The sequence below is a fragment of the Mercenaria mercenaria genome, chromosome 5 (genome assembly GCF_021730395.1).
Source record: "Mercenaria mercenaria strain notata chromosome 5, MADL_Memer_1, whole genome shotgun sequence".
NCBI classification, from domain to species: Eukaryota; Metazoa; Mollusca; class Bivalvia; order Venerida; family Veneridae; genus Mercenaria; species Mercenaria mercenaria.
In genome coordinates, this window is record NC_069365.1 from 41,661,128 (window position 1) to 41,685,030 (window position 23,903).

At 36.2% G+C, this 23,903-nt stretch overlaps 1 protein-coding gene across 1 annotated transcript in view; it reads right to left on the minus strand.

Moving 5' to 3' along the window:
* Positions 1-23,903, minus strand: part of LOC123558342 (CUB and sushi domain-containing protein 3-like) — a 76,360-nt gene that overhangs the window by 43,695 nt on the left and 8,762 nt on the right. Inside the window, exons 16-47 of the mRNA XM_053543317.1 lie at positions 23,315-23,482; positions 22,187-22,354; positions 21,374-21,541; positions 20,859-21,020; positions 20,424-20,591; positions 19,912-20,079; positions 19,355-19,522; positions 18,824-18,985; positions 18,307-18,474; positions 17,298-17,462; positions 16,801-16,956; positions 16,072-16,242; positions 15,228-15,395; positions 14,390-14,557; positions 12,405-12,566; positions 11,748-11,915; positions 11,168-11,335; positions 10,570-10,737; positions 9,917-10,078; positions 9,210-9,377; positions 8,602-8,769; positions 7,689-7,844; positions 7,224-7,391; positions 6,743-6,910; positions 6,286-6,453; positions 5,825-5,986; positions 4,508-4,678; positions 4,124-4,291; positions 3,557-3,727; positions 2,502-2,663; positions 2,135-2,302; positions 1,640-1,807 (exon numbers count right to left, since the gene is read on the minus strand). Of these exons, the coding sequence (XP_053399292.1) occupies positions 1,640-1,807; positions 2,135-2,302; positions 2,502-2,663; positions 3,557-3,727; positions 4,124-4,291; positions 4,508-4,678; positions 5,825-5,986; positions 6,286-6,453; positions 6,743-6,910; positions 7,224-7,391; positions 7,689-7,844; positions 8,602-8,769; positions 9,210-9,377; positions 9,917-10,078; positions 10,570-10,737; positions 11,168-11,335; positions 11,748-11,915; positions 12,405-12,566; positions 14,390-14,557; positions 15,228-15,395; positions 16,072-16,242; positions 16,801-16,956; positions 17,298-17,462; positions 18,307-18,474; positions 18,824-18,985; positions 19,355-19,522; positions 19,912-20,079; positions 20,424-20,591; positions 20,859-21,020; positions 21,374-21,541; positions 22,187-22,354; positions 23,315-23,482 (5,322 nt within the window). The remainder of the gene's footprint in view (positions 1-1,639; positions 1,808-2,134; positions 2,303-2,501; positions 2,664-3,556; positions 3,728-4,123; positions 4,292-4,507; positions 4,679-5,824; positions 5,987-6,285; positions 6,454-6,742; positions 6,911-7,223; positions 7,392-7,688; positions 7,845-8,601; positions 8,770-9,209; positions 9,378-9,916; positions 10,079-10,569; positions 10,738-11,167; positions 11,336-11,747; positions 11,916-12,404; positions 12,567-14,389; positions 14,558-15,227; positions 15,396-16,071; positions 16,243-16,800; positions 16,957-17,297; positions 17,463-18,306; positions 18,475-18,823; positions 18,986-19,354; positions 19,523-19,911; positions 20,080-20,423; positions 20,592-20,858; positions 21,021-21,373; positions 21,542-22,186; positions 22,355-23,314; positions 23,483-23,903) is intronic.

Below are 23,903 nucleotides of genomic sequence, written 5' to 3' on the forward strand. Positions count from 1 at the left end.
AAGTATGGCATCTAGAGAGGTCACAAGGTTTTTTTATTATTTGACCTACTGACCTAGTTTTTAAGGCACGTGACCCAGTTTCAAACTTGACCTAGATATCATCAAGGTGAATATTCTGACCAATTTTCATGAAGATCCATTCAAGGGTATGGCCTCTAGAGAGGTCACAAGGTTTTTCTATTTCAAGACCTACTGACCTAGTTTTTGAAGGCACGTGACCCACTTTCGAATTAGACCTAGATATCATCAAGATGAACATTCAGGCCAACTTTCATACAGATCCCATGAAAAATATGGCCTCTAGAGAGGTCACAAGGTTTTTCTATTATTTGACCTACTGACCTAGTTTTTGATGGCACGTAACCCAGTTTCATACTTGACCTAGATTTCATCAAGGTGAACGTTCTGACTAATTTTCTTGTGAAATATATGGCCTCTAGAGAGGTCACAAGGGTTTTCTATTTTTAGACCTACTGACCTAGTTTTTGACGGCACGTGACCCAGTTTCGAACCTAACATAGATTTCATCAAGGTAAACCTACTGACCAATTTTCATGAAGATCTTATGAAATATATGGCCTCTAGAGAGGTCACAAGGTTTTTCTATTTTTAGACCTACTGACCTAGTTTTTTGACTGCACGTAACCCAGTTTCGAACCTGACCTAGATATCACCAGGATGAACATTCAGACCAACTTTCATACAGATCCCATGAAAAATATGGCCTTTAGAGAGGTCACAAGGTTTTTCTATTATTTGACCTACTGACCTAGTTTTTGACGGCACGTGACCCAGTTTCAAACTTGACCTAGATATCATCAAAGTGAACGTTCTGACCAATTTTCATGAAGATCTTGTGTAAAAAATAGGGCCTCTAGAGAGGTCACAAGGTTTTACTATTTTTAGACCTACTGACCTAGTTTTTGATGGCACGTGACCCAGTTTCGAACTTGACCTAGATATCATCAAGATGAACATTCTGACCAATTTTCATGAAGATCTTGTGAAATATATGGCCTCTAGAGAGGTCACAAGGTTTTTCTATTTTTAGACCTACTGACCTACTTTTTGATGGCACGTGACCAAGTTTCGAACTTGACCTAGATATCATCAAGATGAACATTCTGACCAACTTTCATAAAGATCCCACAAAAAATGTGACCTCTAGAGTGGTCACAAGCAAAAGTTTACGGACGGACTAACGCACGGACGGACGCACGGACGACGGACGACGGACGCTGCGTGATCACAAAAGCTCACCTTGTCACTATGTGACAGGTGAGCTAAAAAGCAGGCACCATATCCAATGGGGTGATTAAACAATACCCAAGGCTATGAAAGCGGGAGTACTGGAACCACCCAGGCCGAAATGGTCATGTTGAGAAACTAAACAGTACCAATAACACGACATAAAAGTCATGCTGAACGATCTGAGAAGATCGAAATATAACAACCCTGACTGAATGTACGGGGAGACTTTTTAAGGCCGCCACGCAGAACCTTCAATGATACACGTATTGAGGCATGTAATTCCATGAAGAGCGGCGTTTGGTCCCCAGATAAAGTAAAGGGTTTGCCCCAAACGAGAAAACAATGGGCAGAACTAAACCAACTAAGATAAATAAGAAACAACGCTTACAACAGTTGGGTTGTTCAGATGACCATGTGCCATTTGCGAGACATTCTCTGACAATATCACCACTCAGCTCGTAACCCGCTACACAAGTATAGATGGCTTCGCTAACTTGGCTATCCGTAGTTATTGTTACCGATCCACTAGATGGTGCATCCAGAGTTGGACAAGACACTGTTTTTAAAGGCAAAGAAGACATATCAAATTTTCAGAAAGCCTTCATGTAAGATTATATAGTATTACACGGTTGATAAGCAAACAAGAACGCCCATGATGATGTAGGTATAGTTCCACAGGTAGACTGACGTTATAATATGAGTTTAAAAATAACATAACAATTATGGCTTGCTAGAAAATGCCATAGCTTGTATGGACAAAATATAAAAAAACAACAACAAAACTACAAGCAATGAGTAAGAACAACTACAATAAAATAACTTCCATTCCTCTTTTAGAGAAACAAATTTCAATGTTTTCTGTTTCTATAGCATCAATGCTCACCACAAATTGGTTTAGTGTCCTCCCATTCACCATTTGTTCCACACTGTCTTTCGTAGGAACCACTCAAAGTAAAACCAGCACCACATGTATACGTTACAACTGATACTGAACCATTGGATGATATGTTGTAGGATCCAGATGTAATCTCAGTCAGCAAATCACACATAACTAAAAGAAGTATTGTCAAAAATTCTTCAGCAAAAAGAATGTTTGCTTTTTTAAAACCAACTGGGTTATTTTTTTTCAAGACGTTTTTTTAAAGCATACAACATAGCATTTATATCCTCCAAACAACCAAAATATGCACTAAATTGTATATAATAGGTTATAGTTTTAAAATCTATACTGCAAATCAAATAAAACTTACCACAATTAGGTGCTGTGGTATTCCATCCAGTACCATCTGTTAAACAATATGACGTAGTTTCCCCGACCATTGTGTATCCAGCATCGCACGTGAAAAACGTAATCATCAAGTCACTCGATACGCTTGCAGTACCATTCAATGGCACAGATAAGGAATCGCAAACTATTCAAATCATCAAAACATATGTATAATACCTGACCTAACCCTCTTAATACAGTTGAAATTGGTATCTTGAACTTAAAGGGATCGAGCATTGTACTTCAAGACAACCGAAATTCGACTTAAAATGATTTCCATATGTTTTTGGGACCAGAAAGCTAGTTCGAGATATCCACTGTAATCAACCAAAAATCTTCTTGAAATATATCTTGCTCATATACTATTAGATATTACTGTTTAAACCACCTTTTCCGTAACAAGTTTTCCCTTAAAATGAAAGGCTGTACCATATATTCTACACATCACTTCAAAATATTTTGACAATACAAAAATATCACACTACAATCCATGGAGACCTTTAGAAGGACGTTTCTGTATAATTCATATATGGATTCCAAAATAAAGTCACAGTTCACGTAAACTTCGGTTAGGGATTGGGATTGGTTGATCACTGCAGCCAGCATAATTTATTGCACAGACATGAAATTCTTTTATTTGCAGTGATTCAACTGACAACTGCGTGTTGTGGGTTTTTTTTTCTGGACAAACAAATATGATTTACATCACATAGTGACTTTCCAGCTTTATTGATAGATTAAGAATCCAGTTTTGCCCCCAACCCCCCTCGGGCATCATTTTAGACACTTGTTTTATTATTATGTTTAGTTAACGTCAAACTGACACAATTACAGATCATATGGCGACATTCCAGCTTTTTCACAATAGAGAAAAAACCCATGTGCCACTCCAGGCACTCTTTTAAGCACGCAAGTGATTTGAAGTCAATGACCTTCAACACTCGGCCACGGAGGCTCCGTACAAGCATTTTAAATACATGACGTAGTTAAGAGTATGCTTGACTACAAATGGCCGACTAAACGGCTAAAATAACCTACCACATTCAGGAAGAGAAGATTCCCACAATCCTTCATTACAAGTAACCGTTGAACTACCAGATGTATGGTATCCATCAACACACGTTACAGTTAAAGTTGTCGTATGGCCGTCACTACTGTATTGTATAGGTTCATATGAAAGACTTGGTGCAGCAAATGGTGTACATGTTTCTGCATAGGATGAAAACACTTTCTGTATACAACACACAAATCTGAGTTTGTGTAAAACTGTTCACATGAACGTTCATAAAAATGTAAACCTTATGTCTGTATGAGTACCATTATGTTATGAAGTTCTACATTTCTTGGATTTTATCTAAAAACGTACCTTTAATTTCATGTATCAGCTCTATAAGCACATACATTTCAGCAGCAAAATTAAACAAGTCAACTACCATAAAACTATACATTATCATGATTATCATATGTAATTATTCAAAGGATATGATTTTAAGGATTTCCTTAATTGTGTACATTAAAAACGATTTATAAAAATACACGTCTTAATTTTCCAAAACAGTTAAGCCAGTATGATTAAATACTTTACAAAAGTTAAGATCGTGTTACCACAAACGGGAATATCTGCACTCCATACACCTTCATCCGTGCACTCAATCTCAGTTAATCCGTAAAGAGAGGTTCCGAGGTTGCAACTAAACAAAGCCTTTGTCTGTGTACCATTTGTCTCAAGTGTTGTGGTGCCATTAACTGGGTTCTCCAAAAACGGGCACGAAACTGTGGAAAGTGAAAAGAATAATATTTCATATTGTTCAATGTAGAAATCAATCTACAAATGTTTAACCAGACCAGAATACAAAAACTATTAGTTTTACTTAAAGATGTCTCTTTGCCCTATAAACCAAATTTCATTTCTACATTACACTATTTTTGTACAAATTTAACTGACTGTGTGTTATGCGTTTGTACTAAGCGTCTCTGATGTTAACTTACCACAATCGATATTGCTCCGTATTTCCCATTCTCCATTAGTTCCACACATTATTTCTGCCGTTCCTTGGAGCGAAGAACCAATGTTACACGTTACCGTTACGGACGTTACCTCATTGTTCGTTTCATATGATATGGATCCATTATCAGGAATGTCAAATGTACCACATTCAACTATCACATAAAATATTATTGAAACATTAGATTTTCATATTTGGCGAACGATATGATTGAATATTTGAATATATCTTTAACAACAAGAGCTATCACTAATGATGACAAATGCCCCCACAGCACCTTGACCTTTGACCTGGTGACCCCAAAGTCAGTAGGGGTGGTGTACTCAATAAGTACTATCAGCATGTGAAGTTTGAAGGTACTGGGTGAAGTGGTTCGCATGTAAAGTGCCTTCATGCAAAAAGTTAACATTGGCCTCTGTGACCTTGACCTTTGACCTAGTGACTCCAAAGTCAGTTTGATTGGTGTACTTGTAAAGTGCTATCAGCATGTAAAGTTTGAAGGTCCTGGGTGAAGTGGTTCGCGAGTAAAGTGCCTTCATGCAAAAAGGTAACGTTGGCCCCTATGACCTTGACCTTTGACCTGGTGACCCCAAAGTCAGTAGAAGTGGTGTACTCAATAAGTACTATCAGCATGTGAAGTTTGAAGGTCCTGGGTGTAGTGGTTCGCGAGTAAAGTGCCTTCATGCAAAAAGTTAACGTTGGCCCCTGTGACCTTGACCTTTGACCTGGTGACCCCAAAGTCAGCAGGGGTAGTGAACTCAATAAGTACTATCAGCATGTGAAGATTGAAGATCCTGGGTGCAGTGGTTCGTGAGTAAAGTGCCTTCATGCAAAAAGTTAACGTTGGCCCCTGTGACCTTGACCTTTGACCTGGTGACTCCAACATCAGTAGGGGTGGTATACTCAATAAGTACTATCAGCATGTGAAGTTTGAAGGTCCTGGGTGCAGTGGTTTGCGAGTAAAGTGCCTTCATGCAAAAAGTTAACGTTGTGACGAACGAACTAACTAACGAACGAACGGACGGACAGTTGAAAACTAATATGCCTCCCTTCGGGGGCATAAAAAGATACAAAAGCCAGATGCTAGTTACTTTTTGTAGCAACAAAAGTAATTCCATAAATCACGTAACTGACTGTATAGTCACAACCCCCCTCCCATCCCCCCCACCCCCAAGAAAACAAAATTGAAAATTATTTTTGTAATTGAAATAATGTAACATGAAAAAGGTTCTATAATTCACTAACTCTAATAAATATTCAAGATGAATTTAAATTCGTTAATATTTGGTCTAATACTTACCACACGAAGGAGATGTTCCGTTCCAACCTGTCCCATCAGTCTGACAGATAAGTGTAGCACTACCAACCATAGTAAACCCAACATCACATGAGAATACTACGCTGTTGCCTTCTGTAGATACTACTAGTGATCCATTCTCTGGTACAGCAGGAATATCACAGACTAAAATAGTAATGTTAAAATGTTGACCAATTATATAGTACAAACTGTGAACATTTTCATCGCGCAATAAACACATCACAAAATATAAACAGTTGTCTGTATGCATATAAACACCTACAAATGCCAGATTTCTCCGTTTAATATTGTACCAGTTCACACCTTACCTTGGAGAAAGACTGGGCCGTGCTCAGTCTTGTTCCAAGCAACCGTCGGTACTGCTATCTTACGCACAGGACATGCTCAAATATGTTTAATGTTCCGAGCATGGACAAAAGGAAAAAAGGAAGAATTTAACTCACTGCAGACTGGTTTCATTCCTGACCAAATACCGTCGATACCACATGTCCTATTGCTGTCCCCTTCCAGAGTGTATCCGACGGCACAGGTATAATACACATACGACACTACACCGTCAGTTATCACTGACATGTCGCCACTACTTACATCCTCTAATGCCTCACATAGAACTAAAACATAAAAAATATGTAAATGTTGAATTATCTTCAACTTAATATTGTTGAGATTTTTTCGATTTTTTTGCCGCATTATGTCCTATTTCAATCAGGGCATTTTTTCAATAAACTAAAATATATACTTATAGGATAATTTCTGTCGTTTTCGTCACAAATACTTTGCACTTTATAACTACCTCATTTCAACGTTTAGCCTCCAGAAAAAAAGTATTGGTCATTCAAATGAAAAATAGGATGATTTTCGTTCATGTTAACAATGTTTGCAAACAGAGTAAGAACACACCACACGAGGGTTCAGAGAAATCCCAGCTTCCGGTTGATCTGCATGATAACTGCTGAAATCCATTTAACGTGTAACCTACGTTACATTCAAAATGAGCGTATGTTACACTGTTGACTGATGCTAGAGAAACTTGGCCATTATCTGGACTTGATAATGTTTCGCAGGAAACTGAAATATAACATCAAACAGATATTAAAATTCATAAAATTCGTATATTAACTATTTCCAATGCTCTTTTACTTAAGGCATATTTAATTACATTTGCAAAGTTACGTTACTACAAATACATGTTGAGTGAAATAATTCCTATCTCTTTTCCATCCATACTCTTTAAGATTGATACTATTAATTAGAATTAGGCATTTCGTTCAGACCGCATGACGAAGTTACAGTATAAAGCACTCAGTCTGTTATTTTTTCTGTTGACAGTATCAATTCGCAGATGGGTATACACACATAAATATAACTATAACAGTTTTACCACAAGCAGCCGATGTGAAATCCCATGTTCCATCAGAACGACACGTTACTGTACTCGTTCCACTGATCGTGTATCCTGTTTGACACGTGAATAACGCGCTAGTTATCTGTCCATCTGTTTGTATGGAAACACTACCCCCTGATGGCGTATTCAATGACACACAAGCCACTGGAAATATTTTTTCGTCATTTATAAAAATTCTTTCTGCTTTTGGTTGAAGGCATATCATGCACCAAATCGAAGGTTACGTAACGTTAAAAATTAGTCTTCCTATGCGTATTACGTGCAAATATCGTTGAAATTAATATGTGAAATATAGATCGTAAGTTTTGGCCAGATGAAGCGAATGAGTCTATTTATACATAATTTAACTGTCGTATACATACCACATGTTTGGTCAGTCCCGTTCCACCCAGATGAAGCGAATGAGTCTATTAATACATAATTTAACTGTCGTATACATACCACATGTTGGGTCAGTCCCGTTCCACCCAGTGTTGTCATTGTTACACACTCTGATGTACTCTCCATACAATGTATATCCAGCATCACATGTGTACGTCGCTTTGTAACCATCACTTACAACACTGCCATCAACTGGCTTTCCAGGATCGTCACAAACTATAACGATATGATCTAAATATAGTAAAATTCTCTTATAGTTATTATTAAATAATTAATTTGTTCATCTATTCATTTTTATTTTTGTTGGGCTAATACGGTTGCCATTCCACGTGAATTTTCGGTACCGTACACACGTGGAAAATCGCTCGATTCATGGTTATATTTTTTTTCTTATAATTTCCTTATTACTTGACACATTATATTACAATAAAAAGTGTCGAAAACAAGAAAGTGAGTGTTTTCTTCGGTAAAAAAAATGTTTGCCAGACGTTCTTGGTACGTTTCTCAAACACGTCTCCCAAGTTGTTTTTAAGAACCAAATGTGTACGTAACGTACTAACTGGAATTTGGACGAAGTTTTTGAAGACAGTATTGGTAAAGTTTGGCAGACATTTTGTGCCGGTTAGGAGTAAGCGATTCGCAGTCAGCGACCTTTACCACATGGCCACGGAGGCCCCTATAGCATAATTCAAATAAAATTCTCTCGTTAATATTGTTAAGTATTGGATTTGTACTATACTACTATGACTTTCATTTGAATCCATATAATATTGCATAAAGCATAAAACATAAATAAGATGTCAGCTATTAATATAATTCAACAATACGGTATTTTTTCCTTCTTGCTTTTTCTCCAAAAGTCATATTTCTATTCAATGTGTTTATCTTTAAATTGTCCGAGTTCCTGTATGGAGTTCAGACTGTATTCGTTTAAGAGATGATAATAGATACATTTAGTTCAAATGGTACAAACCGCATTCCGGTGTCCCTGAAGTCCATTGTCCATTGGCAGTGCAGCTTCTTGTTTCGTCGCCAACGATGTTATAACCCGTATCACAGTTGTAGGACACAGTACTTACCGTACCGTTTGACGAAATAACGAACGATCCACTTGCAGGGGCAACGATCTCGTCACAAGAAACTAACAAAATAAAGTCACTTCGTATTTATCAAAGTACGAAGCAATGGAGTTTATCAATAAATGTTAAATCGTATTTACCACAGTAGAATGTAGCGGAGGTAACGAATACATACATGACATATATACATATGGCCATTTGTCAAAATTGGAGACACAGTCATAAATACCTTGTGATATTTAAACATGCCGGCTGGAAGCTTTTGCGTGCTCAGGTACCGGTATAGAGAATTAACGTATTCTTACGTTACATTTTCATCATTATACACTCTTCTTCAAAAACTACTAGAAATATTTGAGGGTACACGGAAGATTGACGATGACTTGTATCTTAAGGTATAGTAAAACAAACCGCTCAGAAAGTTAAAAATTGAAAATACGAATTTCTGTTCAGGATTGTCGCAGGAAACACACAGTTTACAAAAGAGTTTCAATTTTAATACCACACTGTGGAATATTTGCACTCCACATTCCGTTCTCATCACATGTAATCTGACTGTCTCCATTCAATGTAAAGCCCGTGTTGCACGTGAAATCTATTGTGGACGTTGTACCGTTTGTTGCTATTGTATTAATCCCATCAGCAACACCGTCTACATCAGCGCATTGAACTGCAAATTATTACACTGAACGATATTGGTAAGGTTTTACATAATGTATACTTTAAGCGTAGGCTTAATTTTGAAATGCGGTGCTTTCGATTTGTTGCTGCGGTTGCCACTGATACACACCCTCGATTTTTCCATTTTCATCGCAAATTGCACGATCAATAGCAGGAGTACATGATCGACATGGCAACATGCCGAGTGATATATCAATTCATCAAGTGCATCAAAAGTTTAACCAAGGTGTCAACGTGGAATGGACGCGGACACCGACGCTGGGTTGAGTAGGATAGCTCTCCGCATACTTCGACAAGTCGTGCAGAAATCAGATGCATTAGCCTATAAATGTTTTTGAGGTAAGACTTTTCGTTATTTGCGATTACAGTTTTAATAAATAACTTTTCAAATAATTTCGGTAATTTGAAAAATTTGCATATCGATTTCTTATTTTTTCAGCTTTTTATGATTTTCTTACTTTCAGAAACAGTATCTATATCATACCTATGGAACCAAAGAAGAAAATCTATTTGAAGAGTAAAATATACCACAAGATGGTTCAGTTCCATGCCATCCTAGTCCATTGTCACTGCATTCCCTGGACATCACCCCAGTTAGCGAAAAGCCTGTCGAGCAGCTGTATTCAACAATGGTATCTTCTGAAGAAAATGACAGCGCTGCATTTGGAGGAACTGTTGGTGCGTCACATACTGAAAATGTTTACGGTAATTCTAGAAGATATTACCAAAGAATGATGTAAAGGGAACGCGGTGACCGAAAGTCTGGTGATTCTACCCAGGTGCTCGCCTGGGCCAGCATTTATGCCCGGGGAAGCGACCTGAGGTTTTCTCCCCTAATGATAAGCCGTAAAGTGACCATCTGGTCCAAAATTATGTCAGCATCACTTTAAACCCACCAAAAAAAAATAAAATAGGATTAAAATCCTGAAGTTAACAAATAACATTACGATTTTATTAACTATGTATCTTTTGCAGCGACTGTATCTCAATCTAGAAAGATCTGGAGTGCAGCACCAAGGCCTGGCCACAAACTGCTGTAAATTAAGGCATATAATTTGGATTTATCTTGCAGAAACAACCATATTATGAAAGTAACAAATTGGCGGCTTATATAATGTTCTTGTGAATGGATAAAATACATTCCTCAAGTTTGACAATAACCGTATCACGAGTAGTCTTACCGCATGATGGCAAAGAACCATTCCAGCTTCCATCTGTCTGACACTGGATGACGGAGTTGCCAACAAGGTGGTAGCCACTGACACATGAGTATTCGATGTATGAGAAAATTCCGTCCGTGAAGTCATCCCGGAAACCGCTGGAAGGTGTTGACATTTCGCCGCATATGACTGTTAAATGAAATGAGAAAAATCTTTCGTAAAAATGTTCCTATTTTTGTTACATATCTTGGTAAGTTGTTCTATTTAGAGCAGTCCGTCCAATTACTGAAGTTTAACATTCCCACAAAATGGGTACTTAAAATGAAAAATCAATCAGACATCAATTCATATCTTTAAAAACGTTTAAAACTTTATTTTCATAATAAAATGTAAGTTGTTTGGCAGAACATATATTAGATGTGTTGATAAAAGTAGTTTCAAACCGTCCTGTGTCCACAAAGTAATACTGTGTTTTATACTGTCCAAATGGTAACACTGTAACTGCCTTCACCTGACCACACAGTAACACAGTCTTAATATATGCCATTAACTAAATATATTATAACTGACATTAATATACTGCCTCGTAAGCATAACAAATAACTATTTCATATTTTACCACACTCCGGCGGGCTTGAAATCCAACTGCCGTCTTCTAAACACAAGAGTTCGCTTTGTCCGCTTAAACTGTAACCGATGTTACACTGATAAGCCTTGCTTGTTGTATGTCCGTCTGTACTTGTAAGTGTAGTTCCGTTGGCTATATCGTCTAAATCAGCGCATGACACTAAAACATTAAATTTAACATGCCAAAGAAACTTTTAATAATGAATGGTGACTTGACCTCGCGAGCGGGGAGACGGGGGAGCTGTGGTTCTACCCAAATGCCTGCCAATGCCTGAAGTGATACATGGGAGTCTCCTTCCACCACCAGTAGCTGGAAAGCCACCACCGTATGAGCTACAATTGTGCCGGTTTGACGTTAAACCAAATGAAATATCTTGTCTAATGCTTTAGGGATATCTTCTTCTACATTATAAAAGAGAGGGTAAGTTCTTTTGAATGTAACTCGCATATTGCCTTTTGAAGTACTGCACCTGTAAGATAAATAACTGATGTAACATATTTTTGTCTGGTTGACAATATTGAGATTTGTCAATATAAATTTGATTTATGGTTCCTGGCCTTTTACCACTTACCACATTCTGGAAAGGAAGTTATCCACATTCCGTTACTGTCACACTGGACAGTTGTTTCTCCTTTAATACTATAACCAGTATTACATGTAAATTCGGCTGTCGATTGCACTCCATCGGTTACCATGGAAACAGATCCATCTGGTATTTGTGGGAAAGCACCACAGCTTACTGTAAAACAAATATTGCATTTTTGAATTTTCAATACATCTCAGCAATATGAATCGATTATACGGCGCGTGAATAATTCACTATGGTTTCCCACTCGTGAATTTTCTCGCAGACATATAACCTCTTCTACGACAGGTTAATGCATGGTATATTTCTTGAATATGGCACATTCTATAACATTATAACATTATGTACTTTAAAAAACATATTCCAAGGGGCATATATTTTGAAATTTAGAAAATTACTTTAACTCATTAGCCAGTAGAAGTAAAATGTAAACACATAACAGTCTTTTTTTAAATTAAAATACTTCGCGATATTTTCGATATAATCTTTATATCTTTTATATATTCTTGGTATTGTTTTTCATAGCAGAGGCAATGCCGCATTGTTTACTCAATAGTAAGCTAGTAGACAACCTATATAAAAGTTGTGTCAAAGAATTCTTGTTTACTCAGGTCTATTTTTATCTGAAAAAGTGTAACTGACCACAGCTTGTATCATTCGATGACCATCCCTGGTAGTTATCTTGGCACGTGATAATGCTGCTGCCGTAAAGCGTAAAGCCGGAAGTGCACGTGTATGTTGCTGTCAGACCGTCATCCGATATACTAACATCGCCATTACTGATAGCATCAGGGGCATTACATACTGTAATTTTATAAAGTAATTTATAAATGATATACTGTATCTGCACTGTACACTGTGTTTGCTTTTCTTTCAGGAGAAAAATGTAACTGCCAGTAAACTGAAAACAATGCACCATCTTCAAATATAAATGAAGAAGTTATTAAGTGAATATGTAGAAATCCTTAAAGTATAGGGTAAAATGGGATAACTGGGACAATGGGGAAACTGGGACATTTTACACTTTTCAGTAAATTGGGGTAAATATTGGTTACGTTTCCTAAATAAGATCATATGTTGAAAAAGGACATTCAGTGTTAAAGCCTAATATGACAAAACTTTTCTGCCGATGGATTGGAAAATATTTTAAGAATCGATTTTCTTAGACATATGTTGAGAGTATTACTAATTAAATAAAATAAGAAAACATAAAATTACACGCTGTAAATAATTATGCCTATTTTTTCAGATGGTGCATTAAAATATTCTCGTTATGTTCCTGTCTAATGAAACGCACAGTAGAAATAGTCGTCTGACTTTATAGATGTATTTGCTTATATGTGGTCGGTATATCAATAAGATCTTAAAGATATTTAATTTCGGTACCGTAACGGCTTGATCATAAATGTGACGTCAATTTTGACGCAAGAAGCTGGTTCTCGTATACACAAAATATCGCATTTAACTTGTTTGAAATTTTGAAGCGTATTATGTATCATTGCAAATCAAGGACAAGGCATTATTTTTTTAAAATTCTATAAAAAGTATAATGATTTTGTTTTATTGACTTTCATTTTGAATAATAAAGTGGCCTGTCATGAACCGTTGCGTTGACGTCAGACAACGACGTTATAAAACAGGTGCTTGTTTGTGAAATATGGCATGTCCAAAATATTTATATTAGTATGTGTTGATACCTTCAGTTATGGGAAGAGTTGTATCACATTACTATTTCATACAATGGGATTTGTTTTTGAGAAATTACAACATACTTTATTTTTTAACGTTCCTTTTCAAAAGTGTCCCACTTACCCTAATGTATTGGGGCAAGTTGGACACTGTCGTTAAGAACAAAGTTCTCCATGATTTTATTTTTGAACGAACTGGATGCTGGAAGAAAATGGGGATATGCTCCAATGGACAGTACATAAAATGTTGTACATAACTGGACATAACCACTATAAATTATCAACTTTTAATCTTTTTCCACAAATGAAATGAAAATAGGAAAGAAAGTCTAGTAATGACGAAACTCTGATATTTTGTAAGTATACCACTAGTTCACAGGCGTGGTCATAATATATATTAGCTTAACTCTGATGCAACTACTGAATTTTCTACCCGATACCAAGTTTACATGATCTAAGTCACTGTTTAGTCACATACGTTTATTTAAAGGGAGATCGTTCCGTGAACCCCTCCCACTCATTCCGCGTAAAATCTGGTGAGTTTAGAATTTTTGATAGTCTAATAGGCTAATACTGATATTTCTTTCATGTTTAAAGAAACTGTCGGCAAATCTTATATTAATAAGTAGTATTTATACTAGGTGAAGCGCAGGAACCAACTGACAGTCAAGCCAACATAGTAGTTCTTTTAGTTAATTACTCTTTTAAAAGATGACGTTGTGTCAAATATTCAGGCTAAAGCAATAACCAAATATTGGCCAGACAACACATTTTAGGTACAGTTGCCAATAGTTTCCGAGAGCGTGTACAATCAGTACAAAAACTCTGAAAACAATATATAAAACGACTTCAAGGCAGAAGAAAAGCTGTAATATTAAACAATTTAATTTAGTAATAGCTGAAGAGTTTCTAAGATATTTATTTGTTTGATAAACATACTACAGCTTGGGATAGCATCACTCCAAGATCCAGCTGAAGAGCACGTTGAAGTACCCGCACCATCTAAATAATAATCTTTATGACAAGTAAAGGACGCCAAGCTTGTAGCTCCGTCTGTAGTGATGTTCATGTAGCCATTCGTGGGCGAAGTTATGACGTCACATTGTTCTGAAATGGGTTTGATGAAGAATATTTCTTACTTTCGTAACATCATAGGTATTGAATGACAACAGACAATTTCCGTAAGAAATTTCAGTATACTATTTCGGCTGCGCATACGAGCAAATGGCTTTCCGTAACAACTGGTAAACGACGAAATCAACGTCGTAGAGCACGTAATCAAATGGAACGTGCCGATTGTCGTTACAGATCCACTACCATAAATTAAGTACTGCATGTACATGACTCTGTATACACTAGAATGTTTCTTGCTAAATGGTATGTTTTTAAATTTAACAAATATCGATGCAAGTAAATATCTTATTTCTCAATAACAATGTTAAAAAAGTACATGAGGATGTCACTTTAGCAAATCGAATAGTTCAAGTTCGTTTTCGTCTGTTGCTCCAGATACGAAGTATCAGTAGGACAGATTACATAATATTGCGACTTTCCATCTTTTATGGCAAGATAAGAACTAGGTGACCCTCAGTCAGTAGAGCGATTAAGTGTTTCCGAGACAGCTGATTTAATCACTTAGTTACGGAGACTCTTTAAACTCTCATGCAAAAATGCTGAAATAAAAAAATGACTGAAAAATATCGATATTTTTGTCTGCTGCAGTAGCATACAAATTTGATACTCTTGCTTTTGCATAACAAGGAAAGAAATATCTCACCACAAGTCGACGGAACAAAATCCCATGATCCATCACTTCTACACGTGAGCTGGGATACTCCATTCACTGTGTAATTCGTATCACACGTATACAAAGCTGTGGTCGTCAGGCCGTCAGTCTGAAGAGACACCTGACCGCCAGATGGTGTATTCAAAGCTGAACAGGGAACTAAAATTATAGAACGTTGAATATCAACAACTGATACAATTAGTTCTTTTTTCCTGTTTATATATATTGAACAAGTTAAAGCATAGCAAAAGTTCCTTCTAGTGAACAACTATATAAATATATAATGATCATCTTGTAAAATTTTGGTTGCAATGTCTGTTTTAAATATTGATCATCAGTGTGTGGAACCCCAGGATTGTACGCATTCTGCCTTATGGACATATATTCGCTTTATTTTTTTCTGTTTAACATCCTAATGTAGTGATTTCATGCGGAGCGCGTTTAACCAGAGAGTCGCCTCAATTAGGAAAGAATAATTTTAACTCGGAGGTTATTTCTTAGGTCACGGAATTTAATTGGCCAGCTTGTAATGACATCAGTTTTTGAGGTCAGTTGGTCATTCAAGTGTGTCTTATCAATTTTTAGTGTTCCTTCTCAAGAGAAGGACCAATTATAGCTGCGCTTCATCCGTATAAAGATCCAACAATACCTCACCACCCTTTCCAATATATAACAAAAAGGATACAAACAACGACAGAGATTCAATTATGTTGACGTACCAAGAGCTGAACACTAAAGCATATCAGAAGATGTTAAAATCAAACATAGAGGGCCTGTTTTATTTGTTGATCCTTACTGGATGTAACGTCATTTTAAGAGTATTTCAGTAGTATACCTCCACAAGTTGGGGTTTGGTAGTCCCAATTGCCATCTGAGCCACATGTCAGTGTTGGCGTTCCCGACATTGTGTAGCCGATCAAACATGTGACGGCAGCTTTGGTTATAGATCCGTCAGTTGACAACGAGATATTTCCACCAGTTGGTACGGATAATGCTTCACATTTTACTGAAATACAGTTTGCCCATAGTTTTAGAAATATTCATTTTGGAAACATTCGGTTAAAATAGTATTCTAATACAAATCTGCACTTATTATTATGATTTGTGCTGAATAGCCTGAAATGTTTTTTTATTCCTAATTAAAAATGAATAGCTAAATGACTGACAATTAAATGCGAACTGATGAGAGTTTTTACTTTGAATGCAAACAATATCCAAACTTTTATTTGGGTAACAATTAGGAAAGATTACAAGGTTTAGCTAGGCTAGAATATGATCACAATGAAGTGGCATCATACTTTACACGACGTTTTAGTTACATCTAAAACACAACACTTTTTCATTATCAAATGCCAACTACACAATATTCCTTAAGGTAATAAACCCGTAATGCCATTCGGCAATATTCGTGCCATAACGTATTCTTTGCATGCATTCTTCGGCCATAAATGAAAGTACATCATTCCATATATACGGAGAATGCCGAAATCGCATACGTAAACAAAGGAAAATGCCTATTTGTAATTACGACAAGGTCAAATGCCTTTAATAGAAAAAAACAAACCACATGATGGTTCTGTTAAACTCCAACCACTGCCATCATTTTGACATGTTCTCTCTGGTGCTCCACTGAGAGAGTATCCAGAATCACACGTGTACGATATAACAGAACCGTTAGAGACCACAGCTCCATTGTCAAAAAACGATGATGAAGAACACACTACAAAAGCAATAGTTCATAAAACTATAAATCATACGAGGTGTGTTTTTTCAATAATATCACACTGCTGATACAAGAGGAGCACAGTGTCGTGGGGATAAAACATCAGATTCCAAATCTTAGGGTGACATGAGAAGGCAATTTAACCACAGTTACCACTTTCACTTTACAAACATTATAAGTACTAGTATAAATCTAGCATAGCATATCTTTGTATCTTCAACAGTCGATGTAAAACACGAATACTTGAGCTAAACTAACAAGACAGAATAAATGTAGCTTGAATGGTCACAAAAGCCCTAATGCTGCTAAAAAAAAGGAAGGTACAACACTGAACTCACAACAAATAGGCGGTGATCCGCTCCAAGCACCATCCGTACACTCTCGTTCTGCTTCGCCGACTAAGTAATAGCCAACCAGACACTCGTACAGTGCCGTAGTTAATACGCCATCAGTGAATTCAGTGACCTCTCCATTTGCAATAGTGTCAACTGAGGGGCATTGTACTGTAATAAGAAATTGTTAGCATTTATCAGCCTCCGCTCAAATAAACAAAAAAGTTCTAACTGAAATGTGTAATAAGTATCAAACTTACTCCAAGCTGAAAACCTGCATTTGTGCCAATTGTTAAATCCCTGTTGAAGATACATTTGTCCTGTGTCTTATTCGCTGGAGAAGATATAATTAAAGATAAACTTAAGAGTTAGGTCCATGTTTTGGAGAAAAAAGTTTGAACATCACCAAATCATTGAAAGAAAGCATTGTTTTACGTGAAAATTAAACAGCATATAAAACATGTATATTATTCTACAAAAACATTGTCAATTAACTCGTATATATATATCATGTATTGAATTCCGGAAAGGGACTACATGAAGGGGCCACACTTCTGGACAGTTCAGCGCCTTTGAAAACTCACCATTTTTAAAAAACTGTTACATGTCTACGTTTTGAGCATTTGCAACCATTTACTAGTGTTTAAACTTAACATAACTACGTAAAACATCATTTTTGACAATTGTTTACATTTATTTTTTTACAAATGGCTTTCTTTTTTGAAGGGGGACAACTCCTTTAGAATATTTTAAGTATCCAATTCTATGGAACAGAACAGTAAAACATGTATTGGACAGATAAGTTGTTTGTCAAGATGTTGATCGTTTACTAATAATTTCTGTTGTTTTGTGATATACTGCTAAACTTTAAACCCATAAATGTCATTGCTGTGAAAAGGGATAACATCTAGCTATTTTATTTTTTTATTCAAATACTGTCAAAGTTGCTTATTACACCACGCACTCTACCCAACGACCGAAAATATTCAATGATTTTAGTAAAGCAAATATTTACTGCATGATGGAGCCGTGATATTCCACTGTCCGCTCTCATCACATGTAGCGGAGTAATCTCCGGATATACTGTAACCAAGATAACAATTGTATGTTACAACTGATGCAGTTCCGTCTCTTGATATCAAGACTTCACCATCAGTAATTGATGGCAAACTGTCACATTCATCTGTAATGCAAAATATTATGTTTCATATAGGACGTAACAAGTACTCTTTTCGAGACAGTACTCGTTAATTTTTGTAATAATTCTGCTACTTTGTGTATTTCCGTATATGTTTAACATGACATCGTTTCAAATTTTGTTTTCCGCTTTTGACCTAACTATTTGTTTTTCGTTCTGTACTTCTCTAAATTATTTTGGTGTGTACCACAGTTTTGATAATACAGACGTTCACGATAAAGAAAGTGCAAATATCACCATACCATATACAAATGTAAAATGAAGTTTCATTGATGTAAAATAGAACTAACAACACGGACGAGAGTATTGAACAAGTTCTATAGTTCAAACTTACTACAGACAGGAGGAGATCCGGACCAACCAGAAGAGTCAGTAGCACATGTTCGTACTGAAGAGCCAATCATCGTAAAGCTTAAGTCGCATGTATATGTCAAAGTCATTCCATCCGCGCTTATTGTGTAATTGCCGCCAACTAATGAAAATGGCGAATCACAAACTGAAATGAAAAATCGAAAGATTCTTTGCATTTGTCAAAACAATATACAAAAGTAACACGGCGGAAGCAAACGAAAACACCATATAACTATATTTTTATTCAGATATGTAATTCATACTTCATCAGTCTGGTCATAACCATGTAAAACATGAAAATCTATTTACACGACAATATTAATCTACAAGAGATATACATGAATTTCAACGAAGCTGTTCAAAACGTCACATTGAAATACTGCACAATTACTCGCGAAGTTATTAGGTTTAACAGCAGGAAAATCGACTTTTCAGGCATTACACAAAATTCTGATACAATATTAACCACCAACGAATTGTTTATTATAGTGATTTATCAATACAATACACATACCACAAGAAGGTACTGAATCGTTCCAGCTGCCATCTGTTCTACAGCCCAACAATCCAGATCCACTAAGTCCGTAATTTGGATGACATGAGTACAGGACAGAAGTAGAAAGACCATCAGAAATAACAATTACATCCCCGTTGTCAATGTCTTCCACCTCGGGACAAATAACTGAAAACAAAACAAACTAGATACTCAGGGTAAATTACAATGTATGTGTTTACGCTACTTTTGGTAACTGAATATCAACAAATAATGCACCTAGTTAGGCAGACAGTAACAACCTCGAAGTATGTAATAACTTTCCAAATTGGTGGTCAAATATTTGAACAGAAAGTTTAGCATTCAGAAACATTATGCTTAAATCAACTCCAGACAAATTCGGATTAGGACAAATATATCAAAAATATATAAAACGAAAAATAAGTTGAATAATGTCGTCTTGTTTTATAAATTGATAGTAAAATCGTAAAACAAGCTAAATGGTACATTGTAATTAAATACAAGAAAAAAGACAAAATATATAATGAAAAACATTTCATGATGGATTAAAGAATTACCGCAGATTGGTCCAGAAGAAGACCAGATTCCGTCCGATGAACATGTAGAAATGTCACTTCCAGACAGCGTAAATCCAGTGTTGCACGTGAAACTTGCCGTAGAAAATGTGCCATTTGTGTTTATTGTGATATTACCATTTGCCGGGGCCGATATTTCTTCACAAGTTACTGAAGTAATATGTTTTACTAATTTCAAAATATCAAATAAAATGTAACATGTAAGAGACTCTAATATATAAGAACTGTTCCCTTGCTGAGTGTAGTATTTTCTATAAAATGTATAACAAGTTACTTTTTTTTCGTACATTTTAAATTCAAATTAGTGAAGCAACATAATATATCATAATAAGCATATACTTATTAATACTAAAATGTACAACTCAAAAGGTAAATTAAAATGTACTGATTAGTCAATAAAGTATTATTACAAAATAGGTTGAATATATTAAATGGCGGCAGGAAAAAACCAAGAAAGACATTCTGTGTATCTGGAAATCATTAAAAAACGTTACCACATGAGAAGGATGAAACAGTCCATGTTCCGGAGGTTGTACATTCTATGTCTGGTTCCCCGTAGAGGGTGGTACCAACGAAACACGACACCGTCGCTGATGTTATAGAACCATCAGTTGATATCACGACAGAGCTGTTATCAGGGGTCGCCAGACTGTCACATCCAACTGGTATGAAAGAGGAGTAACAATAAAATACATTGCAGTTGACTTGCATATATGGTAAAGGCAACACAGAATAATGTCAGTTAGAAATTGCAATATGGAAATATTTCCTTTTAACAGTAAATATTTAAAATGAACTATAAAATATTACCCATTTGGACGCACCCTTAAACAAACCAAAAATTATTCAATCAAACAATATGATAAAGGACACTGAGTCAACAGCAGTTTCACACCGGTCAAAGATATTGAAATATTTTTCAGTCATACCGCAGAGTGGCTGACTTGAATCCCAACTAAGTCCATTACTTTGACAGATTTGACTTCTTTCTCCGGTCATAGTAAATCCTTCAAGACAAGAGTAGGTGACAACAGATTCATCGGTGCTTATGTTATAGAAGCCGTTTGCAATGGTTGGAGGTGGATCACAGCCTGAAATAGACATACTTTTATTTAAGGAATGTTGACACTCTTTACGGCAACAACAAACTCACCCCAAAATATAACAAAGAGTTATAAGCGCTTTTCGAAAACTTGCAGAGCTCAAGAGTATGTATGGTCAACAAACACACATTGTCAGTTAGTTACTAAACTACATTTACGATAATCCAATAATGAGCTAATCATTACAAACCAAACGGAGTATTAGGTACATGATAAGCTTTACATGTCATATATATCAATGACTCAAAAATTAAAAACCAAAATGCAGTCGAATATTTAAAGCCTACTTCCTATCAACAGTTGCTTATTTTATATGTAGCTTCCTTAAAGAATAAACTTACGACATTCAGGTTCTGAACCGTCCCAAGTTCCATCTGTGCCGCATGTGAGATGTGCGGCTCCATTCAAGTAATATCCTGTATCACAAGCAAATGTAGCAACTGTAACAGTACCATTGGTTGTTGTTGTCAATACACCAGAGTCAGGTGTAACCAGTGTATCACACTGCACTGGAGAGAAAAAGGTAACTCTTTTTACTCAATTCCCATAGCAGAAAACTTCTTCTTGTATTACATTTAATTTTCTGTCTTGAGAATCTTCAGGCCATCGGTTATCAAAACGGTTTACTTATGACATGACAATTTTTACTTGCAGCAAGTTTGTTTGGAATCGCTCTGCTTTAAACGCTATGACATGACATGTTTTACTTACAGCAAGTTGGTTCGGAATCGCTCTGCTTTAAACGCTACGACATGACAAGTTTTACTTACAGCAAGTTAGTTCGGAATCGCTCTGCTTTAAACGCTATGACACGACAATACTTACAGCAAGCTGACTCTGGATCGCTCAGTTTTAAGCTCTATGTCATAACAACAATTATAAGAAGTTGGTTCGTAATCGCTCTGCTTTAAACGCTAGGATATGACAATACTTGAAATCAGTTGGTTCGGAGTTGTTTTCATAATGACATGACAATACTTACAGCAAACCGATTATTTTCGGAATAGCTCTGCATTAAACATTATGAAACACGATGATATTTACAGCAAGCTGGCTCAGAATTGCTTTGTTTTAAACATTATGACACGGTATTATTTACAGCAAGTTGGTATGGAATCGCTATACTTTACACGCTATTATATGATAATACTTACAACAAGTTGGTTCGGAATCACTGTATCTTCCAGACACAGCACAGGTGAGGTCACTGGTTCCTTGTAAAGTGAATCCAGTGTCGCACGTGAAAACGGCTGTTGAGGTTTCACCATTTGTAACGAATGTATAAGCACCATTTTGTGGTACACTTACACTGTCACAGAGAACTAAAATAAAACTAAAATATTTCAGAGTAAGACTGGTAAACTGTCATTTTCTTTATCTTCCGATCCAAGATTACTATTCTCTAATTGTCCCTCACTTATGTGAGTCCGAGTCGTTATATAAAAAAAATATCCAGCTGGCTTGTGGAGGGTCGGTGGTCTTAGCTTCCGCCTGTGACAAAAATAATACCCGGATGTGCAACGTGGGTCTTACCACTTAACCCATCGAAACTGAGAAGTCGCTTTACAATCGTGGCTTAAGTCCAAGCAATTTTGTTACATTTGTTGCATTTGTACTGACAAGTTCTAAGGGCAGTTGCCAAAGGCTCACACTACAGGTGATGACCCCCAATAATCATAGGACTCGGACCCCTAGAAGTGAGGCTCATCTATGGAGTTGGGGAGGGGGTTGTAATAGGAACTTATCAAAGTTCCAAATTATCTTGTTAATTATTTATTTTGAATTCACCGCCAATAGTCAATTCCAAAGTTGATATGGTATTCCATTGTAGATTTTAGTCATTTTTAATATTGGTTGCTATACTATATTAAAACATTTAGAATATATTGGCGTACACAATATTTCCGTGTAAATATTTTGTAAAATGTTCAAAAATTTTCATAGGCCAGAGCTTTGTACTGGGAAAAAACATTTGTGCCCGTAAAAATGACATTTTCAAAGATATTTTTTTTAAAAATTAAAAACTGATCTTACTACCATCACTGGAGACCTTATAAATGATATAAAACTTAAATTTGACGCTTGCGCAATAAAAGTCGAAATTCAGGAAAATCCTTGTTAATCTTGGAGAAAAGTTTTTTTTCATCATCCGTGCAATATAAAATATTTAATTTCATAAAACTTAAAATTTATTAAGGAGGCAAAAGTCTGAAATCAAAACTCCAAATGAAATTGCAGCAAACAAAGGTAATATTTCATTGACATGTATACAAGATACAAACCACATGTAGGTACAGAAGTATTCCACGATCCGTCGTCTCTGCACGATGCAATGCTTCCCCCGTCCATAGTATATCCGGCAGAGCACGTAAACGATGCTATAGTCACTTCACCGTCGGTTGACAAACTAACAGCACCGCCACTGGGGCTTGTAATAGTATCGCACAAACCTGTCAATGTAGTATTTTATGATCCAAATGATTTTTAGTTTTAATAATCATCTTGAAAATCAGAGAACATATTATTTGATAATTGTATTTTTCAATGCAATGAAAAAACATTGTCTACCAGAATCAATTTTATATGCTAATGCTTTGAATTATTTTTGTTTTGTTTTCGTTGGGTTTAACGCCACACTGACATAATTACAGGTCATATGGCGACTCATAGCTTACGGGTACGGGCTTGTACCAGTGTAGAACCGTCGAACTTCCCTTGGCGAGGTTTCGAACATACAGCAGGGATGGACAAATAGCTAAGTAGCTTTGTCTTACCATCAAAGCAAATAGAGTAACATCCATCTGATTCTGATCTCAACAAGATGGAGTGGCCATGTTCATTACAGAAAGTATAACCAGTATGTTCTAAGTA